Below are 22,224 nucleotides of genomic sequence, written 5' to 3'. Positions count from 1 at the left end.
CCCTCTCTGTCTGGTTTGTTTTAATGATTTGAACATCTTATGAACATATTTGTGATTTTATTCCAATAGATATGCAACATATTACAATAGATTTCTGAACTGAACAGCCACCATAACTGTATCATCTAAATCTGAGAAGAACTCAAATGAGACAAGAGACTGCCTTTGTACAACTAATGCAAAATGTCTAATTTGCTTGGGCATTGGTGGATAGGATGGAATAAATAAGAAATAAATAAGAACTTTTGACTGGTGTAGGATAAGTTAACATTTTTTGATCAAAGGTCACTATGTCAAAGGTTGTATCCTATGACTTGTATTAAAGCTGGTCAGATGCAGTTTGGTACAGGGCTAGACTATTAAAAGGGAGGGAGATAAATGATAGTTAAGTTCTTTATGATGGGGAGCAGGAGGTGATACGTCCACCCTAACCATGAACTCCATTTTAGAACTGGCAGAATTGGCTCAGTCATTTGGTGGGAACATGTTGAGAGAATTTATTGGTAGGATGCATGAGTCAGTCCTCCTCTTGGATGCAGCTCCTCAGATGTGATCCTGAAACAGAATGAGGTCTAGATGGTACAGGTTTGGAAAACATACCCAGGTTCAAGGTGTAACGCGGAAAACGAGGGGTGGCCACAGGTGGCGGACTGCGTCACGGGGGCGGGGACTAGATGACGTTATTCAGGTACACTTTTGTTGAAATTTCGCATTTTGTGCTAAGATTTTTAAGGAACTGTATAAAAGATAACAAATTCACTTTATATTTAGTCAACACTGCGGTGGAAAATAATGTTGGAAAATTATTAAACCCCTCCAAATCTTCTCGACGTCTGTTTTACTTCCGGTTCAAATAATTGATTAAGGGGAAGTTAGCAGGAGCGAAATAAATAATAAAAAGTCCACTGTGTTGGTAAGGACGCTTTTCATTATCTTGTTAATTTACTCAGATACACATGTCCAGTGATGAATATGTTAATTTGAACTGGAAACCTTTTTGTTTTCTTCAAGGAAAACGGATTTGACCTGCTGTGACCGGAGCCACGAGCCGCAGTCCCAGGAAGGTGAGGCCAGTATATTTTACTATTTCAATTAAATTACACGGGAAGCTGTATTAACGAAAATATAAACCCACAGCATTTAGTTAATTATTAACAGCACTAGTTAGGTCCTTAATTCTGGGTACATGTGTGTTAATGTCGAAGTGATTTAAGCTGTTAGGTTGGTTTCAAGTGATAGCTTCAGTAACTTAGCTTAGCAAGTCAATCTGGTACCAACATGCTATGTGTTGTGTTGTCACTCGCACAAACTTACTAAATACAGTACTAGGCAGAGATAAAGTTGAAAATTAGTTGTGTATAGCTATCCAAAAGTTAATATTTTCATATGACGGCTGTGGTAGGTGAATCATTTGTGTCACCTTATGCTAATATTAACTATAGACTTACTTCCACACAAAAAACATGAAAAACTGTGTCTTGCCTATAAAATTCTCAGTATATTTAAGCTGTTTTGAACTGACATTTGAAATGGAGTTTGGCAAACATTCATAAGATCATTTGTGACGAGGTTGACTAGTTTAATGGTAGTTATAGTTTAGCAGAACTATACGATTTTCATCTTAACGGGTTTCAGATATTAGTGCGATGTGACAGCCCAGGGGTTCTTGGGGCCCACTGCTCTGCTTGTTTTCCCCATCTATCCCTGCACTACCCATTGCTGATTACCTGGAGCAGGTGTGTTCAGATCAGTCAGAACTCAGAAGGCACCATCTCAGATGAGAGGGGAGTGGGGCAAGACAAAGTAAATTGGTATCCTTCAGCTTCTGAGTGACTGAACACACCTGATCTAGGTAATCAGCATGGGTAGGACAGGAAGAGTTGGATAACAAGCAGACTAACAGGCCTTGAGGTCCAGAGGGTTATTGCACAAAAGCAGAATTAAGAAATCCAGGATAAGTGAAATATCCTAGCTCGACCTATTCTGATAAACTCACCCTGGCTTATTCTGTTGCATGTTTGCCAAGCCAGAATAAGAAGGTGCAGCTACATCGAGACAGGTGTAAATATTTGAGATAAATGCACATTCGCTGTATTGTTTAAAAGACTGCATGTGTCAATCACAGAGTTACTGATTAAACATGGACGAAACTTGTGCAGCATACTTTTAACCCACAGAGCAGCAAAACACATAATGGAGATGTACAAAGAGGTAAAATCTATAAAAGGGAAATACGGCCAATATAATTACAGAACAGAGAAAAGCCTGGCAGACAATAGCGAATCGGCTTAATGCGTAACTAATCCAGAAAGAATTATTAAGCAGTGTTCCAGAGAAATTGTTACAATGCATAGAGTTACTAAACGTATGCACTAAACAGTTGTAGTATAAATGCCTCAAATGTGGTCAGTAGGCAGAACATATGTTACTCAGGAAAATCCACAGTTCGCATTTTGTGCATTTAATTAGTTTTACCCCCTCTAGTTTTTTTTCTGCTGTGGCAAACAATGGCTTTGAGATTTTCCGCATCCCCAACTGAATAAACAACTTGACAAGGACCGCAGGGTTAAACATACCATCTGTGGGACAGTGAGATTGTGCCTTCCCGCTGTCTGGTATTTTATATGTGGACCCAAAAGCCAACATCATTATCGGATGCCGTCGCATAAGAATCTGGTCTTCAAATGCTGAAGGATCAGACCTGTCCTGGAAAACTCTCTGATGCCTGAATTCTCATCTGAGTATTAACATTCCCTCACTGACTACGTAGTCTAAGAAAGAGCATGCCATTGTCAAGAGACAAATGTGAATAAAACCTTTACAGTTTATATACTAGGCTGCATGTTGCCCACTTTATTGGCTGTATTGAAAACACCTTTGCAAAATGATCAGTCGTTTCTAATAAACTCAAACAATCACAATACACACATTCTTCAAGTAGGATTAATCTATCCTGCAACTAACTTCAGAGACTTAATCTCTAGTAACATAGTTCATCTTAATTTAATCAGCTTTCGTGCAACTAAGTCTGGGCTAAATGAAGCCAGGATGAGTTGATAGCCACAACACAGAATAAATCTCCATGGTACCTAGATCGGTATTAATTGTTTCGGCATTTGTGCCAAATTAATACCGACTTGATCAGGGATTAAGTCGGGATACCTAGATATCTTCATTTTGTGCAACACCCCTAAGGTTTGGAAATCCCCACCATATGCTGAATTTTGACATTATTACAAAAGATTTGCTCCTGTTCAGTATTTTTTATTTTTATTTTAAAGGATGAATATCCAGTAGCATGCAGTTTCATGCTGGCAGGTTTTGTCATGCCATGTGCTGTTTCTTTGTTATATTTTGAATGCAATTTGGACTATGTTGTCAATCAGGCTTCTAAAATGTATTGCAACATATGCCAAAACTGGAATTGAGTGGTAGTAAGTATTATATCTAATGTAACAGTTGATCAATTTTATATTAAATAGTTGCCTGGTAAATTATTAATAATCATACAGTGACATTGCTGTAAATATGAGTTTAAGGAGACCCATGCAATATCACACTTGGACAAATAGAAATTAACATCTATACAAAATACTCAATATGAAAAGAGAAATCTAAAACCAATTATAGCCAGAGGTGGAATGTAGTCCAATAAACAGTAATGACATGAGTAATGACATAAATAATAATCATGGTAATTGTTAGTCCCCCTCCCTTTAACGGAGGGAGGAGGAGTTGTGCGGTTTTAATGGCCAATGAGAGAAATAATCTCCTGTGGCACTTGCTTGACATTGATTAGTCCCTCTCTCTCTCTCTCTCTCTCTCTCTCTCTCTTTCACCCTGCCTCTTTGTCCAGCCAGTACACTGTAGTGGGTGGGAGGGATAGTGCAGGAGGAAAACCTCTTTCTCTGAGCTAATACATGTACAGGGTCAAGCTTAACACTTGACACCACAGACTCAGGTGAATTCCAATTGTCTTTTGGTCTTTGATACTCACTCACCCCAGAGGTTGTCCCACTCCTCCATGTTGTAGGACATCCCAAAGCCTCTCAGCAGTGACGTTTAAGGGGAAATTAGGTAAAATGCAAGAGACGATCCTTTGGTAAATTGTTTTACTGGACAAACGCACCATTTTATTGGAAACCTGTTGGTGATTGGCTGCAGCTGATCACACTGATCTGAAACCGCATCACAACACCAGCACAGTTTTATAGTGAAGTACACATAAAAACAGAACCAATATAATTTTTTACACCCAAGTTTTTATTTGTTTTCAGATACATCTGGCTTGTGGATCTGTGGGACTCGGTTACAAAGAGCTTTGAACAACTTTCTTTATACGCCAGAAACAGGCTGTAGACACACATCTGTTATTTCCTGCTATGAATAACGTCGTCAGTGAGACAAGAAAATTATTTGAGCTGATGATACATTTTTACAAATTGATATAATTAGAATCTGCACTAATGAGTAACTGAGTAAAAAAAAAACAGTAAATGTAATGCAAATAATAAAGAAACGTGTCATTAAGTATTACAATATTAAATTAATGACACAATGAGGACAGTAGAAATTACAGATGCATGTTTTAATAGCAGAAGTTTGTATTCATAAGGAAATATCAACACTAAGTCCAACTTACAGATGATGATCCACCATCATCAGAAATGGACATCGCAGACAATGATAGTTCAGAGGAGAGGGCATCTTGTGTTTTTGTTGTTGTGGTTGCTCTCTCCGCGTATCTTTTTCTTACATCCCTCCGTGTTTCTTTAGTGGGAGGGACTAAGGCGCTAGGAAAAGATGCAAGTGAAGGAAATGTGGATGCTATTAGGGGAACTACCCATAGAACACTGCACATGGCACAGATAATGATACAGACAATGACTGTGACTGTGTTCAAATCACTCCCTTTTACTGTAGTGCACTATAGAGGGTGCTCACCATTTTGTAGTGGTGTCCGAATGTTTTGGTAAACCTGTCCATCATATGATACACTCAGAGGTTCCACAGAGGAACGAAAAAAGTAGCATACATGGCATGAACCACAATGCACTGCTTCCCATTGAAGGGGTAATAAAATGGGGAGCAAACGTTAATTTTTAAGAAAATTAATGTATTGGCAAATCTCCAAAATTTCCTTTTTCTTTTGGAGTTGACTATAAAGTGTTATATACGGAGTAATGAATGAGTGAATAGGGAGAGGTTTCGGACACAGCCATTAGAAGACCTCATTCACCGCAGAAAGTACAGCAGGCTCTGGGCTTTAGTAGAGCACTTTGTTGTCCAGTACAGTTTATTATCCAAGCACACTCCCACACAGGTATTTGCAGCACATTCCATTTACGTAAGCTTCAAAAATAATTTTTAATGGGTTAAAAAAAAAAAAAAAAAGATCCATATAAAATTGCAGCTTCAGGCACAAGAAAAAAAGTACTTACTAAATGCAGAAGGTGATGTGGAAGAAATATACAATGAAAATATAATTGAAGGCATAAGGCACAGTTTTTCTTTAACCAGATCAATTTGTTCACCTGTAGCTTTTCTGTAACTGAAAATGCCAACTGGACAGCAAATGCAGATGTTTGTGTCATTTTGTTTTGTATGAGTAACTGGAGCTCATCTGAACTGGACAAGTCATCCTGTATATCCTATGTAGCCTATAAACGGCCTACAACCTGTTTTAGTTTTAGTTTTATGGTATATTGAAGTAAAGTGAATGCCCACACCAGTAAGCTGAGGAGTCATCATAATAGATCTGCGAAGGTAACCGCTTATACTTGCATATAGCCTGTTTTTGTTTTTGGTTTTTTGTCGAGTTTTGTGTGCCTGTAATTGAATAATGCATTTAGATTAGATTCAGCTAATCTTATCTAAATGCACTTATCGACCATATATATGTAGGTATGTATGTAGGTATGTATGTAGGTAGGTAGGTAGGTAGGTAGGTAGGTATGCATGCATATATACACACATTTTGCTGTGGCTGAGCATTTAACTGCTGCCTCTAACTAATTTAGAGGCAGCATGGCCCGCAAGTACTCCCACCTACTATATTACTGAATTTGCCAAAACACAGTGCATCATCATTTGACGTTTATGAGGCTACCAATGCACAGACTGGTCAGTGTCTATTCTAAAAGAGATGTTAATAATGCAGCTGATCGGTGCATGTGTTTAAGGCAACAGGTACAAGTCCAGTTGAGGGTCTTAAATTAATGGGTCAGGCCAAGAGCAGATGTCATATTTGGATTAATGTGAGTAACCCCAGCTGGAGCCGGGTGTTGGCAAACCTGGAGTCTGATCAATCAAATGAGAATGGAGATGTAGTTTAGAGCTGCCCTCTTAAAACTGTATTTATTTACCAATGGAAGCTGCTGCTAATTTCTTTTCAAAGCCACAAACAACACAGTGAAGTTATTCTTAACAAAGGCTACACAGGTAGGGGAAATTGGAGAATGTAATTGATGTGGACTGCATTAAGAATATGATATTAACTCATTGCTTCTGTTTTCCATTCTCAGTCCCATAAACAGCTGCAGTGCAACTATGAGGACATTTGTAACTAACAGTCAAGCTAAACAGCTTTTGCACAACAAGTGTTTGGTGATTCTTGGTGATTCAGGTGAGAGACATGAACGAACTAACATTTGATATTGACAGAAACTCTAAATTGTCCATAGGTGTGTGACTGGCTACCTGTCCAGGGTGTAGCCTGCCTCTCACCCAATGACAACTGAGATAGGCTCCAGCATTCCCAAAACTCTTCAGAGGACAAGCGGTTAAGATAATGGATGCATGGACGGATGATATGATGAGAAAGCATAATGTGGCAAAGCATTAAATCATAATCATCTTAGTTTTAAGCCAAACCTCTGTATTGAATGACATACTTGATAGTGCTGGAGAATGTGCCAGCTAGCATTTAAAATGCCATGTTTAGTATTTCCCAGATAAAGAATATTATAATTAACACTATCACTTCACATCTTGGCATCTACCAATACCCTTGAAATTTCCCACTGTTCTGTTCTTTTTAAGGCTTTTATTATTTCATTGTAATTAATTGAAATATTTGAGGTTTTTTATGTAAGTAAATCCTGTTGCATTTGTGCTTTGATTTCAGTGCAGCGCTCTGTGTACAAAGACTTGGTTCTGCTGCTTCAGAGGGATCAGTTCTTGACTCTGTCTCAGCTCAAGTCCAAAGTAAATCTTTCCACAAGGTTTTCATTCACATGAAACAGCAGTGGCATATGGCAGTCACACTTTAGAGCCTGGCTTTTCTCTTTTTTTATTTATTTATTTTTTGCTCTCTGCAAGGCCTGCTCTCAGTCTGATTTCGATTAGTTAAAAATAAATTGCTTTCAAACAAACTAAAGCTGCCAGAACACACTTTGATAGTGTGCTGTAAACGGTGATGAAGAGGCCATTTTAAAGGTGCTATTGAACTATCGCAAAATTATTTTTGTCCAGATGGTAAAAAGTACAACTATTTACTATGTTTCATGTAGGAACTCTGTGGTACACATTAGAATATCTGTCGATGAAATCTAACAATAGATAAATCAAAGGATTTATCTGTTGATTGATCAATTGAATCACGAAATTATCAATAATGTGAAATTTTAATTTCATGGTCATTTCACATGCATGTTAACCAGTCCAAGTAGACATATGGTGGAGCTTGAAAGTTTGTGAACCCTTTAGAAATCCATCCATCTGTTAGCTTAACCACTATTCTTGTTGAGGGTTATGTGAGAGGCAACTTCACCCTGGACAGTTCATCAGTCTGTAACGGGGCTCAACCCTGTCGTACTAAATTTAAATGTTATGCAAGTTATTCTTAAAGACATTTGGGAATGCTTTATAAGGATTCAAAAACTTTCAAGTGACACAGAAGTCAATTCATGAACGTCATGTAAACTATAACAACAGGTTTATTCCTACCCCTCCTCTTGTTTTAGGGGTAAAAATTCCTCTTGGTTCATCTGTGAAGAGGTCTTGTTTTTTGAAAACTTTATATTAAAAACTAAAACATTTTTTCAAAAATATATACCACTACAAATCCAGAGAGCAAAAGTGAAAATGAAACATCAGGTCTGTGTTCCAAATTAATTAATTGAAATTATTATTGCCTTAGTATCCAGTATGTTGTGTATCTTACTTGGTCACTTTTTAAATAACACAAGGCCATGAGCCCTAGGTGTTCACAAGCTAGTGAGTCCATGAGTGAGTCGGTGGGTCGCAGCAAGTTCAGACATGTTTGTCACAATAGCAAAACAAGAAAAACTAAATACCAGAGATATTTTTAGTTATTAGATTATAGATAGGATTTTGAAAGGAGAAAGTTTTAGTAGACAACTTTTGGGAGTTTTCCAGATATTAACATAACTGAATTGTTGATTTACTTTCTTAAAATCAAGTTTCAACATCTAACAACTTGCTGTAGTAGTTGATGTAGAATATGGAAGGAAAGCTTGAGGAACTCAGTTTAGTTTAGTTTTGTTTTTTCTTTTTAGTTCTCTGTATATTATAGAATAAACTTGCATACGTCGTTACACATGGGGAGTACAACAAAATTGTTGGGCTCTTCTCAACAACAAATCTAACCTAAAAACAATTTGCTGTGTAAAATGTAAAGTGGAATTGCAACTTAGCATTTTAGATGTTACATACTATATAGTACGTAACATGTGACAAGGGCACACCTAGACATGACGGGTCAGAAAATGTTTTAAATTCTCACAGCATCTTCACTATGTAATGAGTCTGTGTGATGGAGGAGGAAATACAGTCTCATCTCATCCCTTCTTTCTGTGGTTCAGGGGGAGTTTTCTTTTGAGCAAGATGTCTTAGTGGAAGGAGGTCGAATGGGTCTCATGACTAACGGCACTGATTACAGAGAGGTCAGACAGTACTGCACCAACCACCACCTGGTGCGTTTCTACTTCCTCACCAGGATCTACTCACCTTACATGGAGAGCGTCCTGGAGGACTTTCGGCAAGGACCCAAACCTGACATCATTATCATCAGCTCCTGTGCATGGGACATCACAAGGTAACATACAGTGAATTCTGTTCTTCTGTATCAAAAAGCCAGGTATCCTTTTAGAACATTTATTTATGTATTTTGGGCATTTTTATGCCTTTTGTTTGATAGAAGCGGTGCAGAAGAGATGATAAACTTGAGGGGAGAAAGAGGGATGTGACATGCAGCCAAAATCCAGAGTCAGACTTGAACCTGGTGCACTGCAGTTATATGGCATGCACCTTTACCATTTGGCTACCAGTGCGTGTCTTCAGCAAGTGTCAAATCTTTTACACATTTTCTACATCTGGCTAGAATGCCTCTCTGAGGGGGTTTGTATATATATATATATATAAAATATTTCATGTACTGTACATATTTCATTGACACAGCAAGGTACAACACACTAAATGCTGTGAATGCCTTATGTATAGATTAATTCTCTGTCATCTTATAGTTCAGCTCAGCAACAGCTGAATGCCATGAGCTGTCAGTTGTAGAAGACAGCTTCAGCTATATTGGCTACTGGATACTGTGTCTGCATTGGAGCCTTGATGACCGTGATCTCTCATGGTCTATTTCATAAATCATGGTCTATTTCATAAATCAGCCATGATGAAACACTTTTGTTTTTTTCCCCCACTAACTGGAACACCTGTCCTCCACTGCACACCCTGGTCCTTACATCATTTGTTTGCTGGGGATTTAATTAAAATTGAGTCTTGTTTGGGCTCAGTCAGAGTAAAAGGGAGATGAGTGTAATTAATTATGTACCGAGACTGAATGCAGTTCCATACACATCCACTGCAGGGAGAAAATTGGCATTCCCTGTGATGTAAAAAAATATCAAGTATCAACAAAAATTAAGGGCCAGCTTCATCCAAGTAGCAGCACCAGCAGTAGCACCAGTACAGAGTATCACAATCTACACAGTAGTGTAATAACACATTACTAAAACTTAATGGAATTCAATACATTTCAATTAATTTTATTTCTACAGCACCAAATCACAACAAAAGGTGTCTCAATAGTGACAGGAATGTTCAATTTAGTTTCCCGAAAAGTGTAATTTATTTCAGTCACATTTATTTTCTTAGTTTTAGTCTAAGCAGCATAAATGTGGCTGGTAGCAGGTGAAATAAAGATGATAATGAAAACTAAATAAAGGTGCAGTTTTATCATTTCTAATTATGACTCTCTAAGATATACAGACAGTGCAAAATCGGTTATCTTCGTCACTTTGCATTTCTAACCGGAGCTGACTGGAAATGCTTTGCACATCTGTCCAGGATAGTAACATCAGACAAGTCATTCTGCTCAGTCTCACAGTATAATCAGCTAAAGCCTGGAGGAGTTTTAAAGTGAGTGATAACGTCGATCAGACAAAATGGTGGTTTGATCTGGTGGTTTATTTTACTGCTGGCTCTGATTGACAGGTGTCAGAACGACAACACACAGTATTACAACTGCTCCATATAACAACTGCTCCATATAACAACTGCTCCATATAACAACTAGGTCTACTAACAATTAACACAGGCTACAACTAAAATGGAATCATATGCACTTTGCAGGGAATGTAATTGCAAAGTGTGTTTTCTGTAAATGTAATGATCATGTCTCTTTCCCTAACTAAAGTAGTTCTCTTCCCTAAACCCAACCTGGCCTCGGTAGTTGACTGTGCGGCTCTCATTCGTCAGTTCTTCATTGTACATACATTGTTGAGGCTGTGTTGTAGCTGCTGACCTCAAAGCCCATGCTGACACTGGTCCATCCTAACATTAAAAAAAACAGCCAGTGTTAATATTGGGGCTGGTTAGTTATATGTATTTAACTAAAGTTAGCATAGGTTACAGGTGTGAGTTGTGAGGGATAAGTGTGGCTTTGGTACCGAGCTTTGCGGTTGCAGGTTTACAAACCTGGACCGAAAGATGAGAAAGAACAGCAGGCAACAAAAGAACAGCAAGCACCAAAAACACTGGTCAAGTTGGTAGGGCCAGTAACTGCACACTGGAAACATACAGCTTAGAGGCTGGGATTACCTGCAGAAAAGTACAGAGAGAGGGAGACAGAGAGAGGAGAAGCACAACTACGGAAGAGAGGTGACACAAAGTTAATGACAAGCAATGGTAGCATATAAGTAAAATGAAAGCTCAAAAAGAGTCCAGATGTCCTTTAAGTAATTTTTTAGTTATATTGTATTTAGTCCCCTTTAGAGCTGAAATGGTTGATTAGTGGAGTGACCTAAAATAACTGGTAAATTACTGCTCAATGATATGTGATAATTATGTTCTTCTTCCACTCTTACTCCCAGTCCAAACACAAGGCTGGTGGAGACAAGTGCCTCTGACTGTATAAAATCTGTTGCATTCAAAACAACATCTTAAGTTGCAGCTGGAAATATAATATATTTAATATAGTTGTTATTTATATTGAAAACAAATAATAATTCCTCAGTCCTGCTGCAGGGAACTGTTTTGTAAATAAGTTAATTTAAGTTTTCTTCATGATATATGTTAATTTATACCACTGGTTGCACACTTTTTCCACTGAGCTTGAGGTACCACATTAAGATATGCTGTTACAACATCTTAGTCAAAGACACAGGACTCCCGCAGATCCTTAAAAATCTTAATGCTTCATATATCTGGTGCCATCTGAACATGTTTATGCTTTTCTTATTATAGCAGACTTTCATGTCTATAGAACACACAGTTCTCATAGACAGTCCGGTCCATGTTGTGTTCTTTTGTTTTATGATTAGTTGAGTCTTTTCATAGCGTACGCACAATAATATCACTGCTGTACGGTGAGATGTTGCAGTTAAGCAGAGAAGCCAAAAACAAACTGACTTTACACAGCAAACAGATTAGACCTTTACTTAGGCTTTCAGTAAAATTACAAATGTGACATCCACGATGCAGTGCAGGACTCAACATGAGGTCTATGTGTAGAAAGTAAAAAAAAAAATAAAAAAAACATAATTTTACTTAACTCTACATTTGACAGAGTCTGACATTGTGTTGGGGAGAAATAATAATAACAACATACTTTATTGATCCTCTTGGGTTAGATTGTTGTTTGGACCGCTGTAGTAGATGGTGACGCTACTGCACATCAGCTGCATGAAGAGCAGCCCATTATGTTCCTCTATACTGCAAGTCTGCAGTGGAACTAGCAGTGATCATATAATAAAGTAAAATAAATAGAATCAATTCCTAGAATACTCAATGCGTTTTCCTTATCTGGTCTTCTAAATGTTTGCATCGCAGGTATGGCTTGGAGCGCATCCAGCAGTACAAAGAGAACCTCCACCGGTTCTTTACCCAGATTAAAACAATTGTTTTCCCTGAATGTCTCCTCCTGTGGGCTCTGGCTATGCCACTTAGCAAGAAGATCAAGGGTGGATTCCTGGTGCCCCAAGTGAGTATCTCTCAAGCCATAAGTTTGCATGTTTCCATTCATTTAATTAACATTCTAACCAAACACAACAGATGCTGGTTTAACTTATTAGAACACCCTCATCCAGAGAACAGGAAAATTAGCAGTTATTAGTAGTTATTAGCAGTAATTAGTTGAATTAGGAGAGCTGTAGATGTTAGAGTGGCTTCTCAGACACTTCCTGCCTACTGTTATAATTCCACATTAGCTTGGATCTTTATCTCAAAGACTCATTATGACTGTGTTCGTTATTTTGTCTTTTTCCATTACTGTCCTTTAAGGTGTTGAATTTTTATCTGTCAGGGTAATGTTGGACACTCTGTATTAAGTTTTTGTCTCAGAAGTGGGAGATGTTACTTTTTCCTAAAATCTTTTTGGCAATTCAGTTCATTCAAGTGCATATCACTAGCAAGAACGTCTACCAGAAATCCCACCATGTAGTGGTAAAGAATGCTGCATCTATCTTAATTGAGGTGCAGTATAGTGTATACTGTATACTAGTGTTTAGTTAAGGTTTTTTGTAGTCTAAATTCAATTGTTACAGTTTCCACACATCAATCATATAATATTCAATAACTACTGAATGGTTTGGTTTCCATTTGTAACAGAAAGTAATGGGCACACGATAAATCCTGTAGACTTCTTTGATCATCTGACTCTTCATCTAATGCCATCATCAGTGACTGTTGTGCTTGAGTACAGTCACACAGAACTGCTAGCTCAGCAGTAGTTTGGTTCAGTTGCTCCAGGCAAAAAAAATAAAACATGCACATTGTTACATTTTGATTTTAATAATAATAATAGTGTTTGTCATATTGCAGAATAATAATGTATTATTACATTAAGTTATTGACCAAAATTACTACATAACCCTGTTGGAGATGTTATATTTGTTTATGAACCAAATTTTGGTTAAATCACTTGCCACAATCACTACAGATAAGCCACTTGGGACCCACAGTGTGTTATGATATCATAGAGGCCAACCTATACAGCAGTCGGCTAGCTGATGCCTACGGATTGGATGTTCTTGATTTGCACTATCACTTTCGTCTGAGCCTGCAGCACCGCATGCCAGACGGAGTTCACTGGGATGCAGTAGCCCACCGAAATATCAGCACCCTGGTCCTTCAGCATGTTGCTGATGCCTGGGGAGTAAATTTGCATGACCCCCCATGCCCTGCTGGACAAGGTCAGTGTGCAGTTGTTAGCCTCATGTACTATCTGCAAAGCATTCTGTGTTGACCTAAGATGTCAAATGGTATATGTATGAGATATTATCTAGTTTGACTTTTTTTTATATGCCTATTGCTTATGGTTGAATGATAAGAAAATTGCTAAATTGGATTAGAAAAAACATTTTTTATCAGAGCCTTGTTATTTATCCATTTATCCTTTTTCTTATAGTCCTTTTATCCAAAATGACTTACAAGTGAGGTACAAGACAAAGGCAGGTAAACGTAAGGAGGTCTTGCCTAAGGACACCTAATGGAGGTAGGCCACAGCTGGGATTTGAATTGCAGTCTCCTGCATGGAGGATGGTAATCTTACCACTACACTGTGACAAGTTTTGGTGATTTCCTGAAAACTGTAGTTTGTTTCATTCACATTTTAGACATTCGTTTTTGTCATTTACTTTCTCTTAGTTTTAGTCAAGATTTAGTCAGAGAAACAGTATTAATTTTAGACTATTTAGTTATATGTTAACCTTTATTATGCTGTTATGAACTGTGTGAGGCCTTAATAATTTGTAATGGAAAAAGAAATTATTCATATTGCATATTTATCACACTCAGCTGGATAGTGTAGTGCTAAGATTGCCGCTCTCCATGTGGGACACTGGGGCTTTGACTGGCTTTGACTTGTATCTTGTAAGTCGCTTTGGATAAAAGCATCTGCTAAATGTAAAATGTAATCTTATTATGATTCTCTATTAGAGAATACAGTTGACAAACAGCGACTGGATATGTGGAGACACGATTAGTGCCAAATCGTTTTGTTTCATCTTGCACCTCGAGCTGAATGTGCCGATGTTTTAAACATTGCACTGGGACAGTATCATGAAACAAGTCATTCTGCAGAGTCCTACTTATAGTATTAACAGATACAGCCTGGGTGAGTTTTAAATTAAGTAATGACACTGATCAACCACTTCACTACAATGAAGTGCTGCTGCTGCTGTGATTGAAGGGTATCAGAACAGCAGCACACAGTGTCACAGGTGCAGACCTGTGTGCTTCACATGCTGAGACCGGTCAACTGCAACAATAAAACCACCAGGTAGTGACAATATTTTGGCTGACTTGTGGATGTTTTAAGGTTAAGTTAAGTTAGCATAGATTATGTAAAGTAGGAGTCATGGGGGATATGTGCAGGTTCAATACCAAGCTTCTCATATTGTTAAAGTTAAAGCAGCAACTGTAGTTACTGTTGTTAACCTGGTGAACTCTCCTCAGTTAAACTTTATTTTCCTTATTTTTTTATTCCATCATGTTTAACGCTTTGTATTTCTCTGCTTCTGTAGTTACATTCTGTTCTCTTATGAGCTTTTGCTGTAGTAATGTTTAAGTTGAAATGTTAAAGTTCATAATGTTTAGAGGGTGTAGTTACTGGAGGGACACTGAAGGGTGGGTCATCGAGGTGGAGTGATCTGGAAGTTTAGCCATGGCAACAGAATTGTTGCTGAAAAATTGTGTAGATCATAGTGAGCGGCAATTTTAAAAATGTTTGCAGACAGAACCTTTTAAAAACAATTGCCTCGTTGCAGATGCATTGGTGACATTTGTGAACCAAATTTGAAAGAACGCATGCTACGAGTTGCAGAGACACAGCTGCACAGAGATTCAGTGATAACAGCAGAGTTATAACTGTGTCAGATAAACTTGCTACTTTACCACCATCCAGCCCATTACTGCCATTCAAATAGTTTTAAAGGTTTCACACAATGTACTGTATCTAGGACATCCTGATTGTCCCTCTGTGTAATAAGTCCAAATATTGCTTCACAGTCTGAGACAAATTACATTAGCCACATTAGCAGCGTGGCATCATCGTGCAGCTAATGCATCCATGATATACTAATATCCCAAACAGCGTGTACAAAATTCCATGTGCAATCAATCTGCAAGACAGGTATCTGCTCCTTTGTGCAAGGAGGAACAGGATGAGCTATGCCAGAGCCCTACAAAATGACCTCCAGCTGGCCACTGGCAGAAAAGTCTCTGACTGAACAATCAAAAAGACTTCATGAGGGTGGCCTGGGGGTCCTGGTCCTGGCCCTGGTGCCCTGTGCTTTTTACAGATGAGAGCAGGTTCATCCTGAGCACACGTGACAGACGTGAAAATGTCAGTTTTGGTGTGATGTCAGTAATTGTCATCTTTAGTTCCACAATATTTCCACAGACTATCTTGGTTATTTTGTACACCTTCCCTTGCTCTCCCTTATTTGCTGCTTCTGCCTGTTTTGCAAGGTCATCCATGAATGCTCTTTTATCTGACCTTGTCAATCTCTTGACTTCTCTATCTGCTTGTTGATTTCTCTTTTTCAGTGTCTCTGATTTAGCATCCAAGAGCTGTTTCTTTAATCCTCTCCTGGTATTGATTGTCTTTCCTTTTCTTTTCCAAGCACAATTCGCAGGTCTGGAGGTACGCTGCTTTGATGTGCTCCCACCTGGTATTTACATCTTGTTCTTCAGACTATGTGTAGTCTTCCATAGCTGATAGTGCTTGATATTTATTTTTGTAATTATCAAAGTAATAACCAAGGTAGGTTGGACAAAGATTAAAATTTGTGTCCTCCCACAATGCAACTGATCTGGTGGCTGTCAAAGGCTACAGTTTAGATGTTAAGGTTCCCCTGTTATTGGTTCTTAAAGCTTATTTTTGTATCTTCCATGTGTGAAATCTGCACTGTCTTGCTGGAGAGGAGAGACAGTTGCAGCCACTCTGACTGCTAATAATAAAATGGCTGATATGTTTTCTACAAAGAATCCTTGAATGTCCCCAGATAGCTTTCACCACTACAGTTTCATTTCATGTGGGCATAATTTTTACATTACTGCTCAATGGAGCTTAAATATGACTCTACACATTTTCATTATCTCCAAACATTTGTGAAATAGGAATTCAATATTTTTGAAACATTGGGCATTTTTATCAACAATCTGGTGCTGGAAAAAACAATAATAGTAAACGGCTCCTACAAGCCTGAAGCTTTTTATATTTTCCATAGGTCTGCTTGGCAATCAGAAGTGTGTGCCCACTCAGCAGCATCCATTGATTGCACCAGAACAGTAATCAGCATTCATTCAGGGGAGAGCTTTCACATGTTAGCAAATACAAAATAGCTAATAAAGAGCCTTTTGATGGTTTAAAATGTCTCATCCCCACCTTTAATCAACAAGCCATGCTCTACTTCCTCGGTTCTTGAGATTCAACTGACTTTAGCAGTAGCAGATTTAGGTATTGGCTAGTTTATGAGTTGGAAGGAGCCTGCCTGGAAGTAAGCCTACTGTACTAGATTGGAGGAGGAGGAAGTGCACATCAACTCAGGTCTCCAGCTGGAAGCCCATCTGGATGTGGGGGGTATGGAACTGGTGCATTATTTGCATCTCTAGTGTATGAGTGTGTTATTTTGTTTGTACAGTTTATTTCAGTTTGTTAGCAACAGAGTAGTAGTGTAAGAATTGGTTTGTGTTACATTTTTATTTAAATACAACTTCTTTTCTCTTTGTCTTTGCACTTGATCCCCTGAAGGGAAAATTCACATTCAAATGTCACAGCAGCAGAGTCAAATTGACTAGAATATAGTACAAAAATACAGGATAGATCAATATAGCGCTTTTTACAATTGACATTGTCGCAAAGCAGCTTTACACAACCAAAGAACAGTACATGAACAGTGGATGTGTATGAATCATAATAATCAGATTGTCCCTGATAAAGCAATTTCATAAACTATGTGGTAGAGCTGATCTGTTGCAGAAAGACTCCGACAGCTTAGAAGCTGCTCAAAGTAAAAGTTGACAAAAGGAAAAAGTTCAGCAAGTTAAAAGGTTGACCATAAGAAAAAGTTGACAAAAAATAAAACTGATGGACAAAGGAAAGGCCAAAAATTTATAGCAGAAAAAAATGCAAGGAAAGTGAAAAAAAAAATAAAGGACAATAAAGGCAGCAAGAAAAGAAAGATGATGTTGTAGACAATAAATGATGGAGAAACAAAAACAATGGAGTAACAGGTATTTTAACATGCTTTTAGTTTGAAAATCTAGTGTACTTCACACTGTCATACTATCATTTTGCTAATTGGTGTTAATATTTAGAATAATCAGGCCACAGCTTGTTGTTGCTCTTCTCTCCCACTAATGAGGGATGTGAGATACAGTAGATAATAAAGTCTGCAAATTCATTAAAAGCAACGCCACCACCAACCTTGCAAGTGCCTTAAGGCTGATAAATCAATCTGAGGTTACCCAGGTCAGTTGAGTTTGGTGAAAGTCTGTTGTAGTTTGCAGGGCTTTGTTTGTCTTTTCATCGCCATCTCAAAAATGTCCAGTTGAAATGGATCAGGAGTGGGTTCCTTCAGATGACTCCTCCACTGCAGCAGAACTAATTTGACTATGGCGCCACACAAACAAGTTCTACAACCTGACTGTAGCATAATTGTATTTTCAAGAAGGAGAATTTTTAATTGAATTTAAAAATCACAGCTTTTTATTCTACAAACCCCATTTCCTGAAATGTTGGGACTTTTCTGTGAGCCATGTGCGTAAGGGAAGCTACTGTTGAGTTTGCATGGCTTTTGAGCCCCGAGGCAGCCTTGCATGACAACCAGTCATGGTACTGTATGGGCTTAGGGCTACTTTGGGAAACATTTGTCACCTAACATCGCTGCATCCAGAAATGCACTTGAAAATGGGTCAATGTGTTTGTTCAAATAATAATTTGGGTGCACTGTGGGGCACCAGTGTATTTTTGTTTTCAGTCTGTCTGTATGTTTGAATAACTGCTACATCAGACAACCCTAACCTGTGCTGTACATCTTTATGTTCCAGCTATAGATCAACCTGCACGTTACCCATTGCGGCCTCACCTGAACAGACGGCAGAACTTCGGTGCTGTTAGAAGTCAGTTTCGCTCTTGGCTTCCTGTGCAGCCTTATCGTCCTCCATGGCAAGGTTTCCCTGCTGCTGGAAACCACCCGATTCACTACAGACGGGGTACGTCCAGCATAGTCTACCACTTTTCTCACCGTGCAGTGGAAGACAACCTTTGGTATTGTTGTGACTCTTTTATTTATTTTATTTTATTTTGCTGACAGGTCCTAACCCTTTCCACCACACAAATCTGTGGCCAGGGCACCATGTTTATCACCACAGAGCCACCTGCTCACATATGGACTTCAGGTTCAGTGCAGGTACGATGAGTCCCTCCTTTTGTCAGCATTGACCTCTAGTTCTACTTCACTAAACGTAGTGAACTGTCTGTCCTTCACATGAGCCTTGCTTTGCATATTGTAGCAATATGAATCATTTATAAAATTCTGCAATATCCTTAAAAATTATATCTAATTATTCTTAGTTAACATAGTCATGATATAACGTTAGTCTTAAACAATAAACTTTGAGATAATAGATTTCTAATATCTTTAGGACTGTGTGAAGTAACTACTTACTTCTTGTTTTTATTTTAATCAGCAGTCTCAGGAATGTGTATCTGTAGGCAACATAGCATATATAGGTTTTGGGTTTAACATATTGCTATGCATGGTAGCTACTCATCCCCCACAGTGAAAGTATTCCCTAATTTGGTCTAAGGTTCCTCATTGGAGACAAAAACAATCCCTGAGAGAAAAATGATTATACCTGAAAGCAGCCTGATTTTTCTGGTTGACTGATACCAAGACCCTGCTTCATCTGACTTACTACCTCACCCTAGCATTTATGCTAAAATAATGATCTTTGTCGAAATTGTTTAGTCTGACTTCACAACACCAGCCAACGTGAATGGAGAAACTTTGGCCTGTCCTGACATTTCACACTGGTTCTGTGGGTTCAGACAGCTACTTTAATTGCATAGTGCTGTATAGCTGCAGCATAGTCCCTTAGTCCATTACCATCAATGAGATCTACCCATTTACCAAGATGCAGTATGTGTGGAATAGATCCACTGATCTTGTGCTTAGGGCAGCATAAGTCATGATGGCGATGATCTAAGACACGGTGTGAAGCCGTTTGTGTAGTGATGAAGAACTACATTGTACATGGGGGGTAGATTCTGCATTAGACCACCGCCTTTATTTGGCAAGGGTCATTCAGCCTTGCCGTATCAGTTGTCTTCCCTGTCCAAAATGTGAACATTGCTGTATTTTAAGGAGTGTCTCTGGTTTTTCATGTGCAGATGGCCTAACCCTAACCCTGGCTCTTCTGTGTTGTGCCATGTGTTTGTGAAGCTGTTGTTTAGTCTTTCCTATGTACAAATCAATACATTCTTCACTCCATGGAACTGCATATGCTACATTGCTCTGCTTGTGTCTTGGTTTTTTTGTCCTTGGGTTGGACCAGTTTCTGTCACGGTGTTGCACGGGTTGAAATGTACAGGGATGCTGTGTTTGTTGAAGATCCTTCTGAGCTTTTGCAAAACTCTTACATTATAATGAATGACGGTGCTGTTTGTCTTCATCCCTGTCCAGTGTAGTTAGTCTTATAGAGATCAGTCAGTGTTGAATGAAGAGGTTAAAACAAAGTGTCTTTGCAGTGGCGAGGTGGCTGTTACCTTTAATCTGAGTCGTTCTGCCTCCACTTCTACTGTTTGGTACTCATTTCAGATTGACAGGTTCTTAACCCATTGGTGTTGGAGTTGTGCTGTGTTACAGTCTTTTCTCCTCCAGGTTAGTTCCTCTGTTCTGCTCAACATGGTGAGTTGTGATTGGAGTGTTTAGATCTTCAGTGTCTGTTGTTCTTTGCCCTTGGAATGCTGTGAAAATTGTGCTTTTTCCACAAACTGCAACACCTCCTCCTGGACTGCACTGGCTAGATGTGGTTTCAGTTTAGGTCCACATCCTTTCAGTGCGTTCTCTCATTGAGGGGAAAAAATAAAACTCGCACCTGCTGCTTTGTAATTTTGTGCCTTTTTTCAAGTATCCAGTTATTTATTTAGTTATTATAGTAATGCTGGATCATGCTCCTCTCTCTCTCTCTCTCTCTCTGAGTCTTTTTATTCAAATGCTGCTAATCACCTGAGCAGCTCATTAAACAGTTTTATAGTTTTTAGATCTTTTTGTACTGGTATTGTGACTGGTATTAGAATGCAAAAAATTGGAACAGGCTTCATTTCTGGATTTATTACGTGAATTCTCTTGAATCAGACCAGACACCCTCTCTTTGAAAACCTGTCAGGGTTGCGTTTAACAGGTTTAATACCTGAACCTAACTAAAGCTAGAGTAATGTGGTCAAGAGTTTCTTCACTCAGTTGAGGATCCTCTGTTTCTTATTGGAAAACAGGTAGTTGATAAATTATCTAGACAACAGACTAATCAATTTAACTCTAACTGTTTCAGTTCAAGGTCTTAACCCATTTCCCGGCATCCAAGTGATCATCTGCGTCTGTCATTTCCAATGTTGATCCTAATTTGAAGTGGTTTATTTTAGCAACCTGAATCTACTTGCTCCACGATTCTGCTTTTGAATCCACACTTTTTGTGAGAAGCATCATACTGAGGTTATTTTTTATTTGTACATTTAAAGACTTTCACTCCTAAAATGTCCTTTCCTGAGTTTTCTTGTCTTTTTTTTTTTTTCTTTTTTTGGTTCAGGTGGACGTTTCCCCTTTCATCCTCATTTCCAAGCAGACTATCGTTGTGTGAGGAGGAGGCGGCCTAACTTCAGGACCCACCCATACCCCCCTCGTCTTCCTAGGGTGACACCCAGATACCTTGCATATAGATAGGAAAGGCAAGCTGCAGACACTGCTGCATTTTTTGGATTCAACACTGAGTGATTTGCAAAAACAAATGTTTGCAGATAACGAGTCACTGCCTGTGTAAATAAAGCAGATAACAGGAAAAGAGGTTAAGTAAATTTAAACCATCACAGGCTGTTGATGTGGATGAGTTTAGTATAAAGCACAGTCCCATCAATGCACCTGCATTAAACTATACTGATCAGTGTTTCTATTTTTAAATGATAGAATTGTGACATGATGTTTTTGACACAAGAATAGCTATAATAAAAAATTATAAAATATAATAAAAAGTTTTGGAAAGACTCTGAAGTGCTGGAGTTGCTTACATACAGTACATCATCGCCCACAACTCTTAAACCTATCATCTGTACAGAGGGGTCCATACCTATCGAATCTAATACTCATGCCTTTAATTCTGGATCCAATAAACATCTTAGAAGACAGCACATTTAGTTTGAACCCACTTATTTTTCATGTGAGTAAAAGTATTGGAACACGTGACTGACAGGTGTGTCCTAAATACAATCAGTAGCACAAAGGAGCTGCAGCTGGACTCTCTCCCCCTGCTCACAGGCTTCTCTTCACACTTTGACTGCAGCATCAAGCCAACTCTGACAGAATACTATAGCATCCAACAAAACAGGATATGGTCCTATCCAAACATCTTGTTGAGAGAAGGCCTTGAATATTTCAGCAGTGACAAAATATAAAGTGTAGGACTTATGGTCAAAGTGTAATGTTTCACTCGTTTCACATTTGCTTATTTATGTGAAGTTATTGTACCTGGCAACTT

General features: G+C 38.5%; 1 protein-coding gene across 5 annotated transcripts; it reads left to right on the top strand.

Annotated features, from left to right (window-relative positions):
- Positions 1-855: 855 nt before the first annotated feature.
- LOC113157622 (PC-esterase domain-containing protein 1A-like) lies at positions 856-21,721 on the top strand. 5 transcript variants are annotated; one of them, XM_026353210.1, is made up of 10 exons: positions 856-913; positions 1,012-1,064; positions 6,525-6,625; positions 7,127-7,206; positions 8,826-9,058; positions 12,301-12,451; positions 13,535-13,661; positions 18,523-18,687; positions 18,789-18,884; positions 21,283-21,721. In XM_026353210.1, exons 3-10 carry the CDS (start codon positions 6,550-6,552, stop codon positions 21,414-21,416), a joined length of 1,062 nt encoding a protein of 353 aa, XP_026208995.1. In that variant the 5' UTR covers positions 856-913; positions 1,012-1,064; positions 6,525-6,549; the 3' UTR covers positions 21,417-21,721. The 5 variants fall into 5 exon arrangements, with proteins under 5 accessions (XP_026208995.1, XP_026208994.1, XP_026208998.1 ...); XM_026353209.1 differs by having other exon boundaries at positions 13,409-13,661; XM_026353213.1 differs by lacking the exons at positions 6,525-6,625; positions 7,127-7,206 and having other exon boundaries at positions 895-913; positions 13,409-13,661.
- The last annotated feature ends 503 nt before the right edge of the window (positions 21,722-22,224 follow it).

Source organism: Anabas testudineus, chromosome 18 (assembly GCF_900324465.2).
Source record: "Anabas testudineus chromosome 18, fAnaTes1.2, whole genome shotgun sequence".
NCBI classification, from domain to species: Eukaryota; Metazoa; Chordata; class Actinopteri; order Anabantiformes; family Anabantidae; genus Anabas; species Anabas testudineus.
This window is presented reverse-complemented; position numbering and strand designations above follow the sequence as displayed.

Excerpts from the sequence above, each read along its gene's own strand:
- LOC113157622 (XM_026353209.1), top strand. The coding sequence starts at position 6,550 with ATGAGGACATTTGTAACTAACAGTCAAGCTAAACAGCTTTTGCACAAC. Across the intron at positions 6,626-7,126 it reads GGTGATTCTTGGTGATTCAG|TGCAGCGCTCTGTGTACAAA; the intron begins GTGAGAGACATG and ends CTTTGATTTCAG. Across the intron at positions 7,207-8,825 it reads TGTCTCAGCTCAAGTCCAAA|GGGGAGTTTTCTTTTGAGCA; the intron begins GTAAATCTTTCC and ends TCTGTGGTTCAG.